Source organism: Apteryx rowi, unplaced genomic scaffold (genome assembly GCF_003343035.1).
Source record: "Apteryx rowi isolate R43461 unplaced genomic scaffold, aptRow1 scaffold_20, whole genome shotgun sequence".
NCBI classification, from domain to species: domain Eukaryota; kingdom Metazoa; phylum Chordata; class Aves; order Apterygiformes; family Apterygidae; genus Apteryx; species Apteryx rowi.
This window is the reverse complement of record NW_020448308.1, coordinates 1,597,096-1,618,620: the sequence shown is the minus strand read 5'-3', so window position 1 is coordinate 1,618,620 and position 21,525 is coordinate 1,597,096. Positions and strand designations below refer to the sequence as shown.

At 44.9% G+C, this 21,525-nt stretch overlaps 1 protein-coding gene across 1 annotated transcript in view; it reads left to right on the top strand.

Moving 5' to 3' along the window:
- The first annotated feature begins 2,791 nt into the window (after positions 1-2,791).
- The window catches only part of COL26A1 (collagen type XXVI alpha 1 chain), a 184,576-nt gene continuing 165,842 nt past the window's right edge, over positions 2,792-21,525 (top strand). The window contains exon 1 of the mRNA XM_026063592.1: positions 2,792-2,943. Within this exon, the coding sequence (XP_025919377.1) occupies positions 2,792-2,943 (152 nt within the window). The remainder of the gene's footprint in view (positions 2,944-21,525) is intronic.

Below are 21,525 nucleotides of genomic sequence, written 5' to 3'. Positions count from 1 at the left end.
AGGGCCTAACCCAAGCCAGGAGAAAGGTTCACAAAGCCACTGGTGCCATTCAGTGCTGGTAAATACTGATAAAAGATCTGTCCTAGCCTGCCAGGGGAGGGAAGTAAGTGTGTTTGGGACAAGAGACTGAAAACAGGACCTCGGAGCACAGCCTGGAGCTGCGGTAAATGGCCATGGTGGAGGCCCTGGGGGACTGGCCCAGCTGCACCTGGGCTGGCCGTGCACACACAGGTGAGGGGGATTGCTCTGATTAAAGAGCAGGGGAGCGGCAGAGACCTGCCTAGCACCTGTGGGCTGGTTGAGCTCTGAGTGCTCTTCCAGGAGTAGGGCTGAGGGGAGAGGGGTTCTTTTCTGCTATCCTGCCCTGTCTGGTAGGACTGGGCAGACATAACCTGAGGGCTGGCTCTGAGCAAAATGGCTGTGCCTAGTCCTGAGCCCATGGAAAAGCCAGACATGGCCAGCCCCAGAACAAGAAGCAGAGAGGCTCTGTCAGAAAGGTATTACTGGAGTGGCTGAACACCCTTGGGTAAGTTGCTGGGAGCTGAGTATTTTCTTGGGGGGTGGGGGGAAAGAAAAGGCTCCCCTTGCTGAGGGCATGGGGAAACTGAGGCAGAGAAAGGTGCTATGGCAGATCTGAGGCAGGGCTGGGTGCAGAGGTCTCTGTTGTGTCCCAGCTCCAAGCACTGAAGTCTTTTTGCAAATATACAGTGGCTGTTTCTGAGCAGGCTTGTCAGGTCACTGCTGCTGGATTGGACCTGCTCCCTTTGAGCCTGGACAGTGCGGATCCACTGCCTGCTTTGGACTCAGGACTGGGGCACCTCGAGGGCAGCTGTGGGGCAACCCCGGGGAGGCTACACGGAGCTGCTTTGCAGACTTCGCCCCCGCCTCCTGTGTGATTTGCTCCAGTGATTAATGACGCTGGTTGTTTAAAAACCTGGTGCCTCATTTGCAGTCTAAACTTGTCTGGTTACAGGCTCCAGCCAGGGGCTATTTATCTCCATGTGCAGGCTCTTGAGGTGGGCACCGTGGGGGAAGGGGTGGGTGCTCACCCGGGGGTGGGGGATGAACCTAGCCATTGCCAGCTGGGGCATCTTGCAGGGATCTTGCTGCTCCTGGGGGGAAGGGGTCTTTTCCTTTAGAGGTGTTGCAGAGCCCCACTGGGAAACCTCAGGCCCCAAGGATACCCCAGCAAAACATGTTTTTGGTGGTAAGTCAGGGCTGTGCTTGGATGGCTATGCAAACAAGGGTGCAAAAGGGGGTACTGTGAGGTTGCAGGATCTGAGGGTGAAGACTTGGAGGCACAGTTGCATGGTCCTAGAAATGAAATCCCTCTCTACTGTGTTGGGTTCGGACCACTTGCTTGCCCAGGCAGTGGGCTCCAGGGTGCCATCTGGAGCAACACTGGGCTGAGAGTGGGAGAGAATCCCATTTTATTTGAGGCTCTGCAGCCTCTTCCCCTTCTTTTGAGTGCTTTCCTTCAGCCCCCTCCAGGCAGGCTTTCCTGGGAGAGAGAGGGCCTAATGGGAGGGGGACACCGAAAGGGCAGCCAACATGATCTGTGACTCTGTCACTAGATCTGAGACATACAAGTGCTATAAAACCAAACTCAGCTGCCTGCATGGAGAAGGAGCCTTACTGCTGGCTCCCTTCTTGGGGTAGTGCCGTACTGAAACAGCCATATCCTTTCACAGCTGCAAAATCCCTGCTCCTGCTTGTGGCAGGGGCCAACTGTGCGATTCCTCTCCAGACTCTGGGGTGTTTTGGGTGCTAGGTACAAGGGGTCTACATGATCCCATGAGCTAACTGGTGAAGAGGATGCTTGTGTGTGACACCAAAAATGAGCGAGATGTATGTGCTGAAGCAGCAATTACTTCTTAACTGGCCTTTCAGGTTGCAATGTGAATGAGGCATCTCAAAAAATGTTTCCTGCTTGTATGACTTGTGTGGTGCAAATGTGGCAGAAACCAAGCCTCGGCTCAGTTGTTTCGGGGTGTCTTCCCTGTGCTGCTGAAGTGTGGTAGGGTCCCCTAGAAGTGGCTCTCAGTTAAGCAGGGAAGTGCAAACCGTTGTTGTCATCATCAATATCCAAAACACTTCCGGTCTGAGACTGGGGCTTGTACTCCTCGTACCTCAGGTGTGCTACGCGCTTGCACCCAAAACTGCCTAGTGACGTGGGCAGCTGGAGCCAAGCTGCTGGTGAACGTGGGCTTTCTGCAGCGATGCTGCCCGCTCTCTGCGGGCTGTGCAGCGATGCCTGTGCCTTGTTTTCCCCCGCTAGCTGCTCTGCGTGGGCTGCGAGCATACACCTGGCAGCTTTTGTACCGGGTAGGGCTGCGGCTTGCCTGCTTCCCAGGCCTTGGGCACCAGGGTCCCTGATGCCTTCACCAGGGAGTCCCTTCGCAGCGGGGTCTGCTGTGAGGCCTGGCAAGGGTTAATGCAGAAACCTCACGCCCCCTTTGACGGAGTCGGACCAACCTCGCCAAATTTGAAAAGGCATCCGGGGCTGAGTGTGCGCCCTGGGCGCAAAGAGCAGCGCTGGCCCCGGACCCCCTGTGCGAGCGGCAGCAGCAGGCAGGGCTCAGTTTGCAGAGGGAGCTGGGCTTTCCCTTGAGAGCCAGAGCAGCAGCCCCCGTGCCTGGGGCACCCCTGCCTCCCTGGTCCCAAGCTCCTGGGCCACCTCCACCTCGTCGGCTCCCATTGCGACCCCGCAGTGGGGAGGCGCGGGGGCCTCGCGGCTTTGTGCCGAGTAAGTGGAAAGGGCGTGTGTGAGGAAAACCTGATTCCCGCAAAAATGCGGTTTGCTCTTTTCTTGTCCTGGTGCTGCTGCCTGCATGGATGTGCGCTAGGGACTGGCTTCCTCTATCAATTCCCAACATCAACCCTGCAGCACAACTACCCAGAGCAGAGCTCGGGCTCCCCGGGCAGCGGCTTCGCCAGTCGCCGGTGAGTAAGATCGGGTCCGAGCAGTGGGACAGCAAAATCGCGGGCAGAAATGCTCCCCCCCCCCCCCCCCGCCACCTGGACTGGCATTTTGGTCCCTGAGGAGGTTGCAAGGGGCTCGCGATGCTGCTGCACCCTGGGCGAGCATCCTTCCCGGGTAGCGGGGTGGACGGTGCCGGGAGCCGTGCTTGGCTGCCCAGGGGCTCCCTACCTGCTCGGGGCAGTGTCCCTCCAGGACAGGAGGTGCTGATGGAGTCAAGGACCTGAGCTCTGGCAAGTAAACCCCACAAACTCTTCCCCTCTTGCCTCCCCCAGCCCCTTGGGGATGCAAACTTGACCTTGCCAGGGCCATGGGGCAGTGTGTCACTGTACTGTGCGGAGCCAGGGTTTGAAACCTCCTGAGCCGGGACGTTGGGGATGCCGGGGATGCCGGCAGAGGGAACTGTTACAGCCCCTGGCTGCGAAGAAAACTTGTTCAGCTCAACAAAGGAAAGACCTTAATTATAGATCTCTATTCAAGGGCTGCAGCTTTCAAATAGCTGTTTAGAACCAAACCTCCCACTCCTCTCCTTCCCCCTGCCCCAAGCCTGTTTCTCATAAACTTAATGTAAATCAGTTTTGATTTACTGTATCTTGCTGATTCAATAGAGCAAACAATTTAGACTCCCCCCCTCCCCTCTGTTTTCTCTGGGTATTTCTCTAGAGGTGAAACAGCTGTTCAGATGAATGAGCCGCACTGTATAAAGTAAGAGAGTGGCTTAACCTGATTCCAGTTGTTCTTAAATTTCACAATTTTTTTTTTCCAGTGATTCCCTTAAATGGGGACTTGGGAATTTAGTATTCAGGGCTCGTCCGTCTTGTCTGTACCCCTCCCCACTCCCCCCATGCTAATACCTAGTGTGCGTGAGTTAGGCTGCTGTGGAGGAGGGTTTAGGTTAGCATAGCTTGTTTGGGCTTGGAATTGGGATGAGGCATCTACACAATAGGTTTGCATCAGCGTGTCACAGAAGTACAAGAGTGGGCGCTATTCTAGTTCGTTGCACGGTTCTCACATATGGTGCATATTTTGTCTCAAAGTGGGGGTGGTTTTGTTTGCTGGCCTGTCAAACAGGCCTCAGTCTGTAGGGGGTGTGATGTTAACCTACAGTAACTGTCAAAGGGTTTGAAACAGCAGAAAACTATAGGAGAGTAATGGGATAAACCTATCCCAGCTGGATCTGTTCCAAGGAACCCCCTTCCCGAAGCATGAGTTGCAATGAGAACCACATGTCATTTGTCTTACATATCTATTAGCCTGCAGATCTTTGTTCAGAGCTACCACACTTACATGAGTATGTACTGTATCTCTGCTCACCAAAGACCTTCCTCAATTCACACTCTTACGTGATTTTCCCATGCGTCGGTTGTTTGGATAGCTGACACTTTGTCAGGGGAATATATCCCTCTCCAAGTCTATAAAGTGCTGTATAAAACCGTCTAAAGTGGATTTAAACAGTGATGTAGGGAAAACTGGTAGAATTTTTTGTCCAGTGGAACTTTGCCATGTGCGAATCTCTATTTCCTCCTCTGCTTTAAGCCGGAATCAAAAAAATGAGTTTGAAGGGAGGGAAAATCACCAGTGGAAGCTTTGAAATAAAGATTCAAGTGCTTAGTCAAATATCGCACGTTGAAGCAATCTTTGTATGTTTAGAATTTCCCACTGAATGGTGAAGTTTTGTTGTTGGAAAATGTCTAACAAAAAAACTTCATTTCCTGATGGGAAAATCTGCGTGGGCAAACTTTACCCAGCAACAATGTTGGCCCTTTGGGGGGAGCCTCCTGCAGGGTACAGTTTCAGGTTGGGATAGCTGTGCTCTTCTGGATTTAATATGGTGCTGGATGAAGAATGAGGTTTTGTGCTCTTAAATCTGACATTGATCTGCGTGGATGTGAAGCACTTTCTCAGGAGGACTTCATCAGGCTGCTGGGAGTTGTTGTTTACACTGTTCGTTGTCCCTTCTCCTGTCTAAACTGGGGATCTTGATAGCACCTGAATTGTTATGTTAAGCAATGGCAGCTGCATCAGACTAGAGTCTGCTGCCTCTACCCTGAGGAGGTTGCAGTGGACAAAAGATGGGTAGGTGATGGCTGTGGAGTGCCATTAACAGCTATTCCCACTTTCCACTCTGTGGCCTTCTCAATGTATGCTGTGTACAGTGACTTCTGGCACTTTTCCTGGATGCCTTCTGCCAAGTATAAACAGGCCAGAGCCCTGGAAGTTGCTACTGCAGCTCCAGGTTTCGGTAAGTCGCAGCAGTTTTCTGATCTCTGCTGATGCAGTGCTCTACAGCTGACATCTTCCCTTGACGTAAGACACACCCTGTTCTTGCAGTTGGCTTTTTCTGTCCTTGATCAGCATGTGAAGACATGATAGAGCTGTCTGGGAATCTGCTATCAAAATTTTTCAACTAACTTGTCACAAAAGTTGTATTTCCCTGAGGAAAAAATAAAAAGGTTGCTGGAATCTTTTCATATTAGAAAACAATTCCAAACTCGGTAGCTAATTCAGTCTTTTTTCTCCTTTTTTTTTTTTAATGAAAATTCAAGCTTCTGGTTGGCTTTAGTGATAGATATTGTCTATTAGACCTGAGAAACTTCCAGTCTGTCTTTGCATGTGCTTGAAATGCTATGAACTTCTCTAGGGCATGTATAAGCAATAATGACTGAAATCCAACCAGCAGCGTTTGTTGGCATTGTATATATTGTAGCAGCCTCACTGTTTTATTTGAAATTCGTGTTCAACACAGATTTCTAACTTGCTACCATGTTAAGGCACTGTGAATGGGAAGTGGATCTTACTCAAAGCATAAGAATGAAGGGGCCCTTTTCCCAACGGAAACGTTGGTGTTGTTAACCAGACTATACTGGTAGTTGCAATTCAGTACCTGCTTGTTTTGATAGTAGTGTGGGATAGATAGGCCCTTCTAATGGTAGTTCTTAGCGCTTGCTACAGCAGGGATGTTTCTTGAGGATGGGTGTGGAGAGAAAGGTAGTATCAATCAAGGGAAATCGGTAAGTGCAACTTCTGGTCACTAGAGGCAGGTTTCAACACAGAAGACTAGATGGCTTCACCCACTTGTTGTCACATGCCTGCTTCAGAGACCAGAGCACAGCCAAGGTGGGGAGACCTGTGTTCTAGCTGTGGCTCTGCTGATTTGCTCTGTGTCAGAGGGCAGATCACTTTGCCCTGGATTCAGTGGAACAAGTAAACATATTTTGTATGCTGCTTTGAAGTAGGAGAGATGTTTTCTTAAACTGACATCAGCTTTCCTGTACTCTATCCTTATTAACACCCCCCCCCCCCCGGAAAAAAACTGATGTGTTGATGCTTTCATATGTTTGGATGATTCTTGAAATAGGCTGTTAATTGTCTCTTGAGACAGGCAGTCTCCTAATAGGTGACTTGAACTGCTGCTGGCTTTCAAGATCAAGAAGTTTGGAGTGGATCTATTAAAGGTAGATCTGTTCTCTTCAAAATGGCTGTGTACATTATACCTGTCCTATAAGCTACACCTTTCCTAGACTTTGAATTTGCCTCTCCTGTGTATTTGAAGGACTGTGCTGAACTATGCTGTAATGCAATAAGCTAGTCTTCAGCCTGTTAGGTGAGGCTTTAGTGTTGTTAAACAAGTGGGTTTCTTTATGTGAGAGAAGTCTGTTCTTGATATTACAAAGTGGTCTATAAATCAGTATCCTGACTTAGGTAGTCTGCCTAGTGCTTTTAGAACATATTCCTAGCGTTTTCCTGACTGTTGTCTGTTAATTCTGACTTTCCCAGGGAAAGATGTTTCGAACATGATTTCAGCCCCAAATTTTGAAGCCCCTGTGGCTCTTAAGTGGGTGTGGAATATAAGTCTATACATATTAGAGCAATGTAGTTCTCTTCCTTTTCTTGAAAGGCTCTTGCTTTCTGAGTCATTCCCTCCATCATCTAATAGCCTACAGCTCTTCATTGCCAAAGATGTCTATAGTTTGCTGTGGACTGTGCAGGGATATCTAGCAAACAAACTGGGATTTGTGTCATGCTGAGTCCTCTGCACTAATTCCCCTTTGAAGTGCCCTACCCAGGTAACCAAGAGGTCAGAAGGTCTTAAGCTCATCACCAAACCTTTCAACTATCTCATGTTTGTTTCCTGCCCTCTTTAGCCATATGATCTTCATCTAACTTGTGGGGTTCAGTGCTGTAGCTTTGCGATGCAATTAAAACAGTGTGTAAAGGCGTAGCAACACTGGAATGGCTTTGAAATACCAGACATGTCTTTAGTTACTGCGCTAAATTGTATTCGTTTAGGAAATCTCCTACTGTCTTGGCTTTCCAGCTGTTTGTGTGAATTGTTTCCTGTCATGTACGTTTCATTTTCCAGCTCTAGAAAGGAAAAGGCAGCAGAGAGGCAAAGCAATGGGTGGCAGTGAACTCGTGCTCTCCTTGGATAAATTAACAAATGTGTCTCTTTCAATAACCCTTAATTGTTCATTTTCTCAAAGCTGAGCTTGTTAGTGTTTTAAACCCTAGATGAAACACACAAGGTTAGAAACTTAACAGCTTTGCTTGGCGGAGTAGTTCTGTGACACTTGGATCTTAGACTGCTTACATCTCTTTTATCTGATTGGGCTGTGTCTTGATAAAGGGAGAAAAAATTTAAGGATGTCTTTTTGGATTTGTAACTGAAATAACTGTTAAAGGATGAAAGCATTGGGTGCTTGTAGGTCTGCTGAATTAGAATAATGGACTGGCTATCAGGCTCTTTCTAGGTTTAGACCTCTAGCATCTCTGGATTTGAAACCATGTTCTTCTCTTCTAAAACATAGACTACCTCTCCTGTGGGGTGATGTTAAAATTCATTGAACTACATTTCTGCAACATGCTCAAAACTCTCAAGTCACTTTTAGTTGGAGAGATGTAGACAGTGCTTAACTCTACTTTCACTGAGACAGAATGTTTATTTTGAGGCTTCACGCTTAAAGCTAGCCCATGCCAGCTTGGATATCACAAAAAGACTGTAATAAGAATCAGAGCTGCAAAAATTAAAAAATAAAAATAAAAAAAATTAATGTTAATAACAGGAATATTGTCCTCCAGATCTTCAACTTCTTATATAAATTGAATAGTATTAAAGTTCCTGCTTAATGTATATGAACATAATGGGGCAGTGATCTGAATTAGAGCCTTTAAGTACTACTACCGAAAGGGAAGAGGGTAGGAGCTGTGATATTGTTCTTTATTGCTTTTGTTCCTTATCTCCTTTTTGGCAAAAAACAATTATTTTTGGACTTGCAATTTATTACACTGAATAATGAGCTTGAGATGTTTTGGCTTGTTTAACATCTTTGATTCCCAACCACCCCGGAAATGAACAGATGTGTAATTAAAGAGTATGCTTGGGTGAAAGTGTTTTCTGTAGTGATTTAGGCCTGGGTATTTGAAAATGGCTATATCTGTTTCCTTTTTGAGAGGAAGAGTAAGTGGGAAGCTATTTCAGATCTGAGACCCATTTTCAGGTTCCAAAATGGGGAGATCATAGCTCTGATGAAGAAGAAGGGGTGTGTGTGGGGGAGAACAGTCTCCTCTCTGCTTAAAGGGCTTTCACCCAGAAGCCCACAGGATGGATGCTATTGAGAGAAATGTTTGAGGCAGCTTTGTGATGTTTAATGTCTGGGATAGATGGGTCTCCTTTTCCATAACTCTGTTTTCATTCTGTGGTTTATTTGGAAAACCCAATTCAAGTATCTGCCTCCTAAAATCCAAAATAGTTGACTCTCTAAAAAAAACTTCTATGAAGCTGAGAAAAGGAGGTATCTGTGAACTTCTTTTATGTGGGACTCTTCCCTTTACTTTCTTGTGGTCTGCTGCATGCCTCTAAGCTGTCCTGTGAGAGCTGAGTAAGGCTTTCTTTATTCAGCTATATTCTTCTGTGCTGAGCAAACAAACTATCTGCCCAACTTTAAAGTTAATGTGAGGTACCACTGCACAGAAATGCATATAGTTGTGTCCAATCTTGACACCAGGTTATGTAATCGGATGTCTTTTTAATCACTTCCAACTTTTTCTGCCCCAAGGAATTGGGTGGAAGTGATATTCTTCTGCAGTATTTGTGCTACTTACAGACATGTGTTTGCTCAAAGCATCTCAGAAATGCCAGCGCAATGAACTTGTGCGGCAGGGAAATATCCTCCTGGTCTCATAACCGGGTTGTACTGAGTCTATAGAGTTAGGGCAGGTTCTATTTCTTTGGGGTCCATTTTTTGTGTACACGTACTCTAGTGGGGAGCTGATCTTGGCTCTGCAGGTGAGCAAAACTCAATTCTACTTTTGATTTCTCTGTGGAATACCTTTCTTTAATCTTTAGGAAAAAAAAAAAAAGAGAGACTGAACACATGAGGTGGGAAGCAAGTGCCAAATGAAGGCAGTGTAGGCAAAGGCATTTTATGAAAGATGTCAGGTAAGGACAGTTTGGGGGATGGACACTGCAGAAGTGAGGAAGGGGACACAGCACATAGGACTGTGGGACCAGAACACTAAGATGACTTGTCTTCTGCTCTGTGTGAGAAACTGGAATAGGATCCTTCTCACCCTAGGCATGTGGGTTGTTAGAGCTCTTTAGGACTAAGAAAAGGCAGTGGTGTTGGTGCTAAATGAACTAGATCTCCGTCTTGTCCCGTTGTGGTGACCCTGTGAGATGGAGTTTCTCCGTTAAGGCATGGCACAGGAACTTCCTTTCTCTGCTTGCCTTGTCCTGTGCCTGGGGTCAATCACCATCTGCTCTTTCCCCACAGGACTATGCTTATTCAGCAGTTCAAAAGTGTGGTGCTGGGAGCTTTCAGCTTGGTTTGAACTGCTTCTTCTCACCATGAAAAGGCTTGGGACAGATAGGCTGCTGTGGGTGTTCAGATGACATAACGTCTCCAAGCCTGGTTTCCCATTGGCCTGCTGCTGTGGTGCTTGGTGGGGTGTGGTAGCCCTGAACGGAAGGGCACACATTTCTTTTTGCTGTGTTCTGCTTAGTCCTTATTAAACTCAGATGTTTCTAACCCCTTCCTCCAGGCTCTCGTTATTGCTGTAAACACAGCAGAGGACAGTGAGCTTTTTCAAATCCTCTTTTGAGGCAGCACTGGGTGACAGCTCCACTAGCATCTGCTTGTGCGTGTGGAGGGGAGTCTGTCATGAATTTAACCCTCCAACCCAAGGGAGGTTCTGCTAATGTTTTCTCCAGGGGAAAAAGATTTATTTATTTTTTTCTGATGCCACTTCTCTGCCCCTCAGTTTGCTTGAGTTACTGGCTCTCTTCTCAACTGATTCTCTTTTCTGTTTCCCTCGAACTCTTTTGTTTTTTGCCACCCTGTTCAATGTGGGCTATCTGGCTGCTTGTATCATCACTGTGTCTTGTCCAAACTTGGAGCTGTTCACATTTTCAGGTGGCAGTGAAAGTGATGCCAGCTAAAATATGTTTTTGGTTGTTGTGCTGACTAAAAATCTTCTCCTAGAAGAAGATGCTTAGGTCTGGCTGTCAGTAGCTCTTGTGTTAAAGCCATACGTGTTCCTGATTTACTATGTGACTCAGAATTTTTTCTTTTTTTTTGCCCTTTCTTTTTTTTAAGGGAAAAAAGAATAAGAGACTCCCATAGTAACAGGATCTTAGATGCTTCCTACCTTTCTGCTATTTAGTCCACTTTGCACAATGCAAGCTACCATATCCCCTTCAAGTGCTGCTTATGAATCCTTAGTACCTCTAAACATAAGAGCATTAACTTTGAGGTGTAACCAGGCTATTTCTAACCTTCTCATATATAATTCTTCAAGGATTATTGTATCTCTGGCAATTCTCCTTATGAATCTCAAATCTCTGTCCATTTAATATCATTCTGTTTTGGGCTGAGAAATTCTTGGCCCTGCAAGTTACCAGAGCTGTTTTGTGCATGGTATCTGGCTTGGTGAGAGCTGCCTTCCTACAAGATTTCTGAGGATCTCTGTAAGGTTACCTGTATGAGTTGTTCTTGTGACGCTTTCGCATCTGACTCTAATCTTGCATGCCCTGTTATAAATTGAGCTAAAGATCCTGGTTCTAATCTGTCAGGAGCTAAGCTAGATGTTAGGAGGATCACTGGATGCTATTTCTTTGGAGATTTGGGCTATCCTAAGGCATTTGAAGGTGGGCTGCTCTGTTGCTAGGTGCTTGAAATTGGGCCCTTTGAGTCTCTGGCTTGGTTTAAGCTGCCCTTCAAGAGTTTCTGGCACATGGGAGGTACAGAGAGCCTTTGTCACTTGGTATTCCACATCCCTGGGAAAACACTGATTTAAATAATGCTCATTGCAGCTTTGAGGGGAACTTTTTATGCTGTTTTTAGTGAACTTTAGGCTAAAATGACAGGAATCCTGAGAACTGAGCTGTCAGCTTGGGTCTGTCATTGGCACTAGCAGTACAGGATGGAGAACATCTGATACGCTTAAGCTTCAGTATTTCAGCATGGCAAACTCCACTAACCTAAACACTTAGGGGGAGTCGCATTCTTTGGTATGCCTAATCTCTGAATTTTGTTAAACATGCATTCCTGCCAGAACTCTATTGGACAGAACAATAGCGACCAGCTGGGCAAGTGACTCTGGCTCTTCTGGTCGGCAAAGGAATTCAAATTCTGAGGAGTCCAGATTCTCATGTGCAGCTTAAAATGATCTGGATTTAGTTGCTTTTAATTATCAGCTGGCTGATTCATAAGGCTTTGTTTTTCCATCCTCTCCCCAAACAAATGGACTGTTCCCTCAAACACTCAGCATATATTCTATAGAACAGCACGAAGTCTGGGAATTGAGACTTGTAAGTTCTCTCTTATTTTCCCTGAATAAAATGGGAATAAAAATACTTCCCTTTGTGGAAGGGAAGGCTCTGGAGAGTACTTTGAGGGTGCGGTTAGATCTTAGATGGAAAGCTGCAAAATCCAGACTATTGTATGTGAATATATGCACAAGTTTATAATAAATCTATGAATGATAATACTTGGCACTTGTATAAACCTCCACTCTTACAGAATAGAGGTCAGTGTGCTCCTTGTTTCATATACCTCTCTGAGCTTGGAGGACTGGAATTAGTCTTTGGGAGTTAGTCTTTGACCTTAGCAGAGAAGGATGTAGTGAGGAGGTCGGGCTGAGAGAGGCAGGAGTGAAGGGGAGGGAGGTGCTGAGTGCGAGAGGCTGGGGTGAACAGCAGCAGAGGGTAGAGTGGTGGTGCTGGTTGTGGTGCTTTCCTCTCCCCTTGTGCGCTGAACAGGCTGTGTTGTGTGTCCATGGAAGCAGCACTGACCCGTGGGCGTGCGATGAAAAACTGTCACCTCAACAGCTGTTGCTACCACACAATACCAGCCTTTGGGCAAAGGCCGCTCCGGGGTATGATGCTGCAAAGTTCCTCTGTTCCCATGCAGTGTCTGATGTATAGTAGAAGAGCAAAAAAGGCAAGTTGGCTCTGTAGGATGTTACAGCACTTGGCTTAATGCTGCTGTAAATCAGCGTAACCTGCAGCAAATATATTGTCTCCCTGCAGTGTCTTTCAGGATACTGCACTGAGCCAAATAGTTTAAACTATCACACAGTAAAATACTGTCTCTTGGGCTGCTGTTACTGGAAGTCACTAATGTATATCACAAATGATACAAAAATTTTGGATTAGAAAGTTGTAGGAATTCCTAGGCTGTAGGCCTGTGGATAAGGTTTGAATGACTACACACTGCAAGCAGAAATAATAAGATCCTACTTTGCCAAGCCCCAGAAAAAATACTTGATTCCTGATAGTGTAATTAAAAGTCTGCTAAAACCTCTTCAAGACCTCTGCAACAAAACCTATTGGAAATTTATTGCAAGAACTGCAGCAACACATTCATTTTCTTGGGTAATGTCCTCTGAAACAATCAAGCTCTCTAATTATGTCCATCAGTCCCTGCCAAGTGGTTATTGGCATCTGAACTAGAAGGTTTTCAAAGCAGCATCTAGAAATGACCTTAGAATTTTGCTGAAATTAAACTTTCAGCTCCCAGGTACCTTTTGGAGGAGTTGCTCCTTAATCTTTGGGAAGGTAAGGATGAGGTTGTATCCATTGGTAAGGGACTGGGAAGGGAGGAGAGAGGGAAGAAGTGGGAATGACAGGAATTGTCACAGCTTGTGGGCTGAATGCAACGCGAAGCTGGACTGGTTTGTACCAGACACTTCAACTGGCTTGTGCCTTGGTTGAACCTAGAAGTCAGCTTGCGCTACCCACACACGTGAGTTACTGAGTTGTATCTGAACATCCCTCTGTGGCCTAAAGAGAGAGAGACAGGGCTCCCTTTGCAGGGCACCTCCATCAGCTCTGATTTTTCTTTTTCTTTTTCTTTTTCTTTCTTTTTCTTTTTTTTTTATTGACTGGAATTCTACACTCCCCACATAGATGTGGCTCATCTATTGCCAGTAATAATTGAACGGGCTGTACCCATGTCAACCTCAAGGGGAGGCGGTTCAGTAGTTATTCTCTGTCACTCCCTGTTCTGAGATCTTCTTGAATAAAACTTTTTTTTTCTATGTGAGAGAAGCTTCAGTTGAAACTCATCCTTGTTTGTTCTGCCACAAGAAGTGTGTGACACGTGTCACAGCCATTTAATCTGAATCTCAGCACTAATACGTGCTGTGAATACTGGTGTTCAGTGGCTTCACTGGTATATAGCCTCCTTATACACTTTTTAATGAAGTGACCAGGTGAGCACTGCCATGATGGGGTGACAGCTGCTGCCTTTGCCTGAAGGGTGGCTGTATTTTGCTGAAATACTGCACGTAAAAATTCCCCCAAACTGCAATAGAAGATTGTAAAGGAAAACCTTCAAACTGTGTATGTATAGAGGGGAAAAAGCACAAATAAGTCTTTTAGCTGTGATGTGCAAAGACTGCTTGCATGTATGCTTAGCGTAATAATACTCTGTAGACTGTACAGTTTCTGAACAGCCATGTGTCATTCGCAGGTTTCCTGGTTTGCAAATGTATGCTGCTCTTCCCAAACTGACTGTAAGAAAGATAGCAGAAAGACACAAAACAACTGTTAGCCATCAATAAAATTCAGGTTATAAGACTCTTTTAAAACAGACAGTTATCCTTCACACTCTTCTCCTTCGTGTTACCCTATTCAGCCTCCAAACATTCTGCTTTTGGAGAAATCTGTGTAAATTTGAGGGGGGGAAAATGTCAGCTGTCTTTAAGGTCTTTGCCTTGAATTTGCCACAAGCTTATGCAAGCAGTATGCGTCTAAAATGGGACGTGGGTGTATCTGGTGTTGGTCAGTGCCTGCTGCATTCTCTCTGCATGCAGAGACTGAGACTCTTGCCACCAATACCTCTAAACACTTCCAGTCGCAGAGGTGGGGAGACGGTTGCCTGATAAGCCTTTCCTTTAAGAGTGCGGGTCGTTTATGTGGCTGACCCTGCCCCCTTACAAATTCATGGTTAAAAGTATGCTGTGGAATTTCCCACTGTGCCTTGGTGGGGAAGGTTAGCTTGTCCTCCCTTCTTGCATTGGCAGGTAGCTTCAAACTTTAAAAAAACAAAAAAACAACCAACCACTTTTAATGGATTTTGCCATATTTGATAATTCCCCACAGAATAGTGCAAGAATTTTTCTGGCCAACTGTCTGTCTATCTCCTTCGGACCCCCTGCTGTCACCTCTCTGGCTCAGTGCTGCTTTCTTCCCGTCCGGTTTCTCACATGTGTACTCGGGAATGTTTCACAGCAGTGTTATCATTCCTAAAGAATCTACTGTGCGTACACAGGCTGTGGGGTTTTTTCTTTCGGCTCTTATTACTTGGCCAAATCAAACCCATTTTCCACCTGGATACCGAAATGTAGATCTTCTCCCTCAAGACCATCTCCCTTCCAAATAGAGATTTCCAAAGCACTGAGGCACTAAAGCAGTTTCTTAGATTGCTCAAGAATTTTTTAATAATAGAGAAAGGTGTTAGTGTTTCTGTTCAGGCGAGCAGGGCTCTCTCCCCCCCCCATGAACAAACTAGGTTGCACCAAGGTTTAAGAAGGGAAAATAAATAATTGTTCTTGGCCAGAAATGAGATATGGAGACTACTTCCAAAATGGTGAAAGCTTAGAAAGCTGTGTCAAAAAGCAAAAGAGCCTTTTTAATTGAAAAAAGGCAAGTAGAGCACTGTTTCTAGATGTCTTCAAGTGTTCTGTCTATAGGTGTTTAAGCACAGTGGGCTGCGAGTGATTTAAACGTATACCATCTGGTTAAGAGTGAGTTTAAAAGCTGATGAGACAATACAGAGTTTTCACTAGCAGGGGTTTGGGACTACTGTGTGCAGAAGAGCTGATCTACAGCAAATGCTATGTAGTTACTTTTATGGCTTTGGAACAGCGCAGCCAGCTGAGTGTAAGAGTGGGAGTCTGGAGAAAGGTGAAAAGGAGGTTGCTGGTGTAGCAGAATGTCATACGCCTGTAACTACTGCATCCCAACTGCGTTTCCGCTTTGTGCGGAGGAAGCGCTTCATGACTGGCAACTGGAGAACATTAGGAAAACATTTTAGGGCAACTCATTACTGTATTTAGGTGGGCACTGACAATAAGTGACTTGAGAGGGAAGCAAGGAAGGGAACGATGTGATCACCTAACCACCTATGGGTGTGGATATGTGCTTATAAAGGATATTGCTAGTGCACTACAGTAAAAATGATTTTTGAAAGCTTTAGGCTGGTTAAGTAGAAATTTATTAACCTTAAAGCTATTGAGACATCCTCCTGCTTTAGCCCACTGTCTCTAATCTCTCTCCCAACATGCACTTGAATCAATAAATACTGAGTGTTGTAAAGGGCAAACTTAGCTCTCTGATCACACAACAGATCTCAGTTCTGATGTTCCTACTTCCCTACGCATGAAACTCCCATGGGTGTGACTGGAACAATAGGATTATTTTCCAAATTATTATTTATTGTAGTAACGCCCAGAACAGCCTTGTGCCAGACATGGCAGACATGGAATAAAAAGTTCTCGACTTTCAACTAATAGCAAATTAACACACAGCCTTTGGGTTTTGTTTTTCAAACTGATTAACACTTCGAATGCCCGCTATGGAGGTTTTGCAGGACTTTGTCTTTATTGAAGTGGGCACTCAAATGGCTCAGCTTGGGGATCTGTGAGCTGGGCAAGCAAAAGACAGCCTACCTGATCCTGCACAGTGAAGTCTGTTATTCAGAATAACCTGGCATATCAGTAGAGCAGTTACTGGAGGAAGGTGCTTTGCTCTTGAATGGAGTACAGGCCTGTTAGTAAGGTAGAGGTGCCCAAGAAACCCTTCTGGAGCCCCTGCTCCATGTTCTTTCAGCCAGAGTCCTCATGCGTAGTGCAAATGCTGGTGGATGGTTACCTGACCTTGAACTGCCTTGCTAGATGCGAGCGGCTGAGCTGATGCATCAGGAAGGGAAAGAGGGCTTGTTGATCTCTAAGCAATAAAAGTAGATGGGATTTGTCTAGTCTGGCTTATTTCTGGTATTTTACTTCCAGCTCTGGTATAGCAAGCCTGTTCTTCCAGAGTTGCTGCTTGCTATCTGGTAGAAGATGAGTTCTGTGAAGAATGTAGGTGCGCATGTTTATGCAGGATGGAGCAGCATTTGCTTGTCTGGCACTCTGGAAAGCACTGGGCACCTTAGAAGGTTGTAGGATTTTCTTATAATTTGCATTTGAGGAAAGTGACTTAAGTATTTCATAAATAGAGGATCCTGATTTTTAAGGTACGGCTGACACAATGCTGTGTCTGCATTTCACAACCTCTGTGGCTCTTGCTGTTTCTTTAGCTGTTACCATGAACATGTTGTCATGTCTGGCTATTGGTATGACATTCGTTTGAAATAGTTTATGGTATGAGGGATGCAGAATAAAGCTAAGCCTATGTACTTCTAGGACTTAAACTAGACTGAAAGAGATCCCTTTGGCTCATTAAATCTGATTCCCCACAATGATGGGCAACTGCACAGTAGATGACTAGTCTAGAAGGGTCTGCAGCATATTCCCCTGTATACCAGAGCCCACAAAATACTTTCCAACTTGCTGAACAAATTTAAGACCCAGATTGAAAGATATGATTGTAATGTACCACAGGAAAAGAGAAAGAGAGATAGCGAGTAGAGGAAGTGTTGCTAGCAGAGTTTTGGGTTCTGTTTACATGACATGATTGTCCATAAAGGTATTTCCAATCTTGTTCTAGCACTCATGAGTCTGAAGCTGATCCACTTTTCAGTGCCTTGTTTTGGACTCATTGTACTGGGAGTTCATGAGACACTGCTCTGAACATTGACATAATTTGGAAAAACAAATCTGTATTGTCTTTAAGATAAAAGGCAATATTTTGTCTGTGGGATCTCTCCTTTGATTTATTCAGTTATTTTAGATATCAAATGGCTCTACCTGTCTCCAGTGACAGTAATATCTGTACTGTTCAGCTCCAGGAAAAGCCTGTAACATGCATGTTAAATGAGCAGATCAGTATCATGTGATTAATGGGAAGCAATGACTTACTCATACTCTCTTAATTTTTTCTTTGATATCCTCAGTGCTCTCCTTTGGCATTGCTTTTGTTCTCATTGAAATCTGTTTCTCAGTGCCAGTACAATGCTAATGAAAAAAAGTGCTTCATCTCAGTGAAGGCTATATGCCTGTATTGCTTATTACATATATGCCTGTATGGCTAAATGCTTGGTTTGAAGGAGATACTGGAAACCAGCTAATTCAGTCCATAAATGCAGGAGACTGTTATAGGGTTGCTGACTCCTTACTGCTAGTTTTCTTAACGTTTTTCTCTCCCCAAAGTTTTTGAGGACAAACTGGTGTGTGTTGGTGTCCTGTCTTTCTACCCACAACTTCCTCTCCACTCTCTACTATTTCAAAGTTGGAGAGCTTAGTTCTGGATGAATTTATGTTGGTGTAAATTTAGAGTGTACTGGTACTGACTTTGATAAAATGAATCATGTACTCTAATGAAAATTGGGGCCGCTGTCTTCAGCTTCAGCAGTACTAGATCAGGTTTTTTGGACCAGGCGCATAGTCAAATGGCAAATGTGTCCTTTAGAAACATGGGTATATTTTAAACAAATAGCTGGTGTTCCACGTCCCAGCTCTATACTTTCAATCAAGGTCTTACTGGTTTTACTTACCCACACCCCCTCCCTTCAAGATCAGGCTTTCTAGGAATGAACAAACCAGTACTGTGGATGTATTGGAAATATGAAGGTGGGAGACCTGTCTACAGCTGAGTTACCCAGCTATGCAAAGATGTTTAGACTCAGGTTCTTCTTTTGAAAGGCTCTAATTCAAGGAGCTTTTATGTTGCAAAAATGACATACTTGGTTGTAATTGTGCATGATTTCCATGCTGCATGGATATCGAATGCCAAATTCCATCAAGTCAGTCTAATCTAACAAAGACGGATTCCGTGGATATTTTTGTAGGTTTTCTCTTCTCTACCTCTGTGAACACTGGAAACTACTGTCTTCTCATTGATTACAATAATCTTGGAGGAGGGAGCAGCAATATAGCTCAATGCTGAGAAGAACGCCTGTAAAAGCAAAGGACTTCAAAGGAGTGAACCCCCCTTTTATTTCTGAGCACTCAGTCATGCACTAATGTCTTTTCATTTTCATGATGAGGATAATTATGATTCGGGTCAACCATATTTATTGTTTGATTCAGTCAGAACATGCCACCAGCGAATAAAGAGGAGCTGCATGGTGGGTAAAAATCAGACGGACTCTATGCTGGAGAGATCTTCCTTGAGCCCTTTCTCCCCTTCCCCCTTGTGTGTGCGTAAATAGGTACATAGGCATAGAGGTGTGTGTATTGAACATGATTAATCTTTTTAATTCTGCCTTATTTCTGATACTACCTGCCTGCTCGACTGTGAGCCCTTGTGTGCATATGCAAAGTTCTGCATTTATATTAGTGCTGATGTACAGGGTGGATCTGCTCTAAAAATGAATCAAGCTTGTGTAATAGAGGATTGCTGTTGTCTGCAGGGCCCCTGCTTCATTAGTTACAGCAGTTGGAAGGTGCCTTGTGAATGAGGTGGGGGTTTGGAAGAAGAAAAGTGATGGTCTCATGGCTAAGGAAGTTGAATGTTGCCCTGGGGAGCTGTGTCTCTGACAGAGTTGCACCCGTGGCTCAGCTATCCTGTTTCTAGGCTTTTAATAATTCTAGTAGGGAGAGTTTCTCCCTTAACCCCTGTAACTTCAATGACTGTAGAACGATAAGGCAAAATTTTATGCAGTTTCCTATCAATTAAAGTTAATTCAGCCCTGGAGGTAAGGCTGTTTTGGAAGGTCAACCATGCACACAACAAAGCAAGGAAGGCACAGTTAAATGCGCTTGGCTGCAGAAGCTGCTGAAGATTAAAGCTGTTGTGCAGACTGAATTACATTTTCCTCCTAAGGTAAAGATTCCTCTAGGACGAAACTTCCCTCCAGCAGTCTCTGATAATCCACTTTGTGTGGGAGAATTTAAGACTATTATTGGCAACTGAATGTTTGAAGTGTGCTAAACACAGAACATATTGCCCCCTAGGGAAAGGTTATGCTATTGGGAGGTACCTAGATAAATTGTCCCCTCTGACTTAGCTAGGCAGAACTTATTTTTATGGTCCCTTCTTTTTTGCAAACTATTACTGGGAGGCAGAAAGATTGGAGTTCCTTCAAATCTTTGTCTGACTGACATAGCAGAGTGGGAGACCTGGAACTTGTCTTATTCCTATTCATGCCTCTGGCTCTCTGCTGCTTCAAATGGCTGCTGCTGCTGTCTGGCTTCAGAAACACCAGCAATCTTCCAGTTTTATTCATTTCCCCAAATGAATGGGCTGCTATAAAGATTTTTCTCCCTTTTTCACAGGAGTCAGGCTAACCTGCATTAATGACTGTGAAGTACTCAGATTCAGTGGGAGTAAGGCATGCGTAAAACATCAATATTGACAGGATTTCTGTGGCTTTTCGTGTCTTCTGACTGGCAGACCACTCAAAACTTTGTAACAGAAGAGCAGACCCTGCTTTGAACTTAATCCTGCTGTCATATATCTGTGTGCAGTCCCTTTCCTTCTTCCCCTCCCTCCTCCTCCCCATGTAGTCTTTCATGGATTCCTTAGAAATGGTCCATTGAGCTACAGACCACTGACCTGAATCAATCCCTCAACTTTGAGTATCCTAATTTTGTGGAGACTGGTAGCCACGATTGAATTTTGTAGCTCTCTCTTCTCTGGACAACAAGCTGAATTGCTGCCTTGGATCCCAAAACCTAGATACCTGGGGAGAGCTCAGATATGGCTGGGAACACGAGAACCCTATGCCCAACTTAGCCTTTATCTGAGCTTTCCAGCAGCATGTGATGGGCTTGTTTCCTTTTTAGTTGGGTCATAGCAGTAAAGAAAGTAAGCTAATAACAACCAACTGAAGTAGATGGTAAACTTGATCCTGATGAGAGCCAAAGCACATTCTGGGAGGTGTGTATTTGTGAATAAGAAAGGAATAATATGTGATTGTGTAGAACTGGGTTGTTCAGGAAGAGATACCCCAGAGAGCCTGGCAGCCTTTGAATTTTAGGTTTCTTGGCACGCACAGGGCAACTTCTGCTTCTGGCCTCAGTGGAATGTATAAATAACTGACTCCGGCTAACCAGGGGCTCCAGCACACAATGTATGGATTGGTGTTCTGGCACAGCAAGTAGGATGCTGTGCTATTTACACAGAGGAAAGGGCATGGTTTGCTCTCATTCAGCCAGAACAGCAACTTTTTCCCAGTAAAAGTCAGTGACCTTCTGATTTTATTGAAATTCCTCTCTAGGATTGTAGGGAAACTGATAGCTCGAGTGAAAAAAATGTTACGAGGAAACTCGGGGAAATCTATCTAGCTATCAAAACACTCCTACTGTTTTCTGTGCCCTAAATGTTGATCTCTGCTAAGTATAACACACTGTGTTATCCTTATGGAAACAGAAAGATAATTCAGTGCAGTTGTTTACACAGCTCAAAGCTTTAGGGTAAATCACAAGCATCAGAAATGCTAACCTTGTTGAGAGACATCTATGGTATTTATCGGGAGAGGGAAGAGTCGGTTCGTGCCCAAACACATGCAACAGGTGCTGATGAAACCATCCTGCATATAAAGCCATTTTTTCAGAAGCACTTCTGCTTTCCTCTGTCCTGGCTCAGTTGTTTGAGCTTTTGTCTGACTTATACTGTGTGGCACGTGCTTTCATAGGAGTACTGAAACCACATTAAATCTCCATTTTAGTTAGCTTTACAACAGCATAAATGTTTTTGTTCAGAGTCTAACTTGTAGGACTGTCTCTGCTGAAAGCCCAGTGTTTCATGCTGGTAGGAGCGTGATGTGCTGTAAGGACAGTGTTATCTGGAACGGTAGCTGTGTCCTTCGCTGCAGTGAACACGTGAGCCAGAAGAAGCTCCTGTATGTGGTAGGTGTTGCCTGCTGTAGGTCTGTCCTTAAGAGGGCATGGCAGCAAGTCAGTTTTGTGTGTGAAGCTGAACTGTGGTCTCGCTGAAA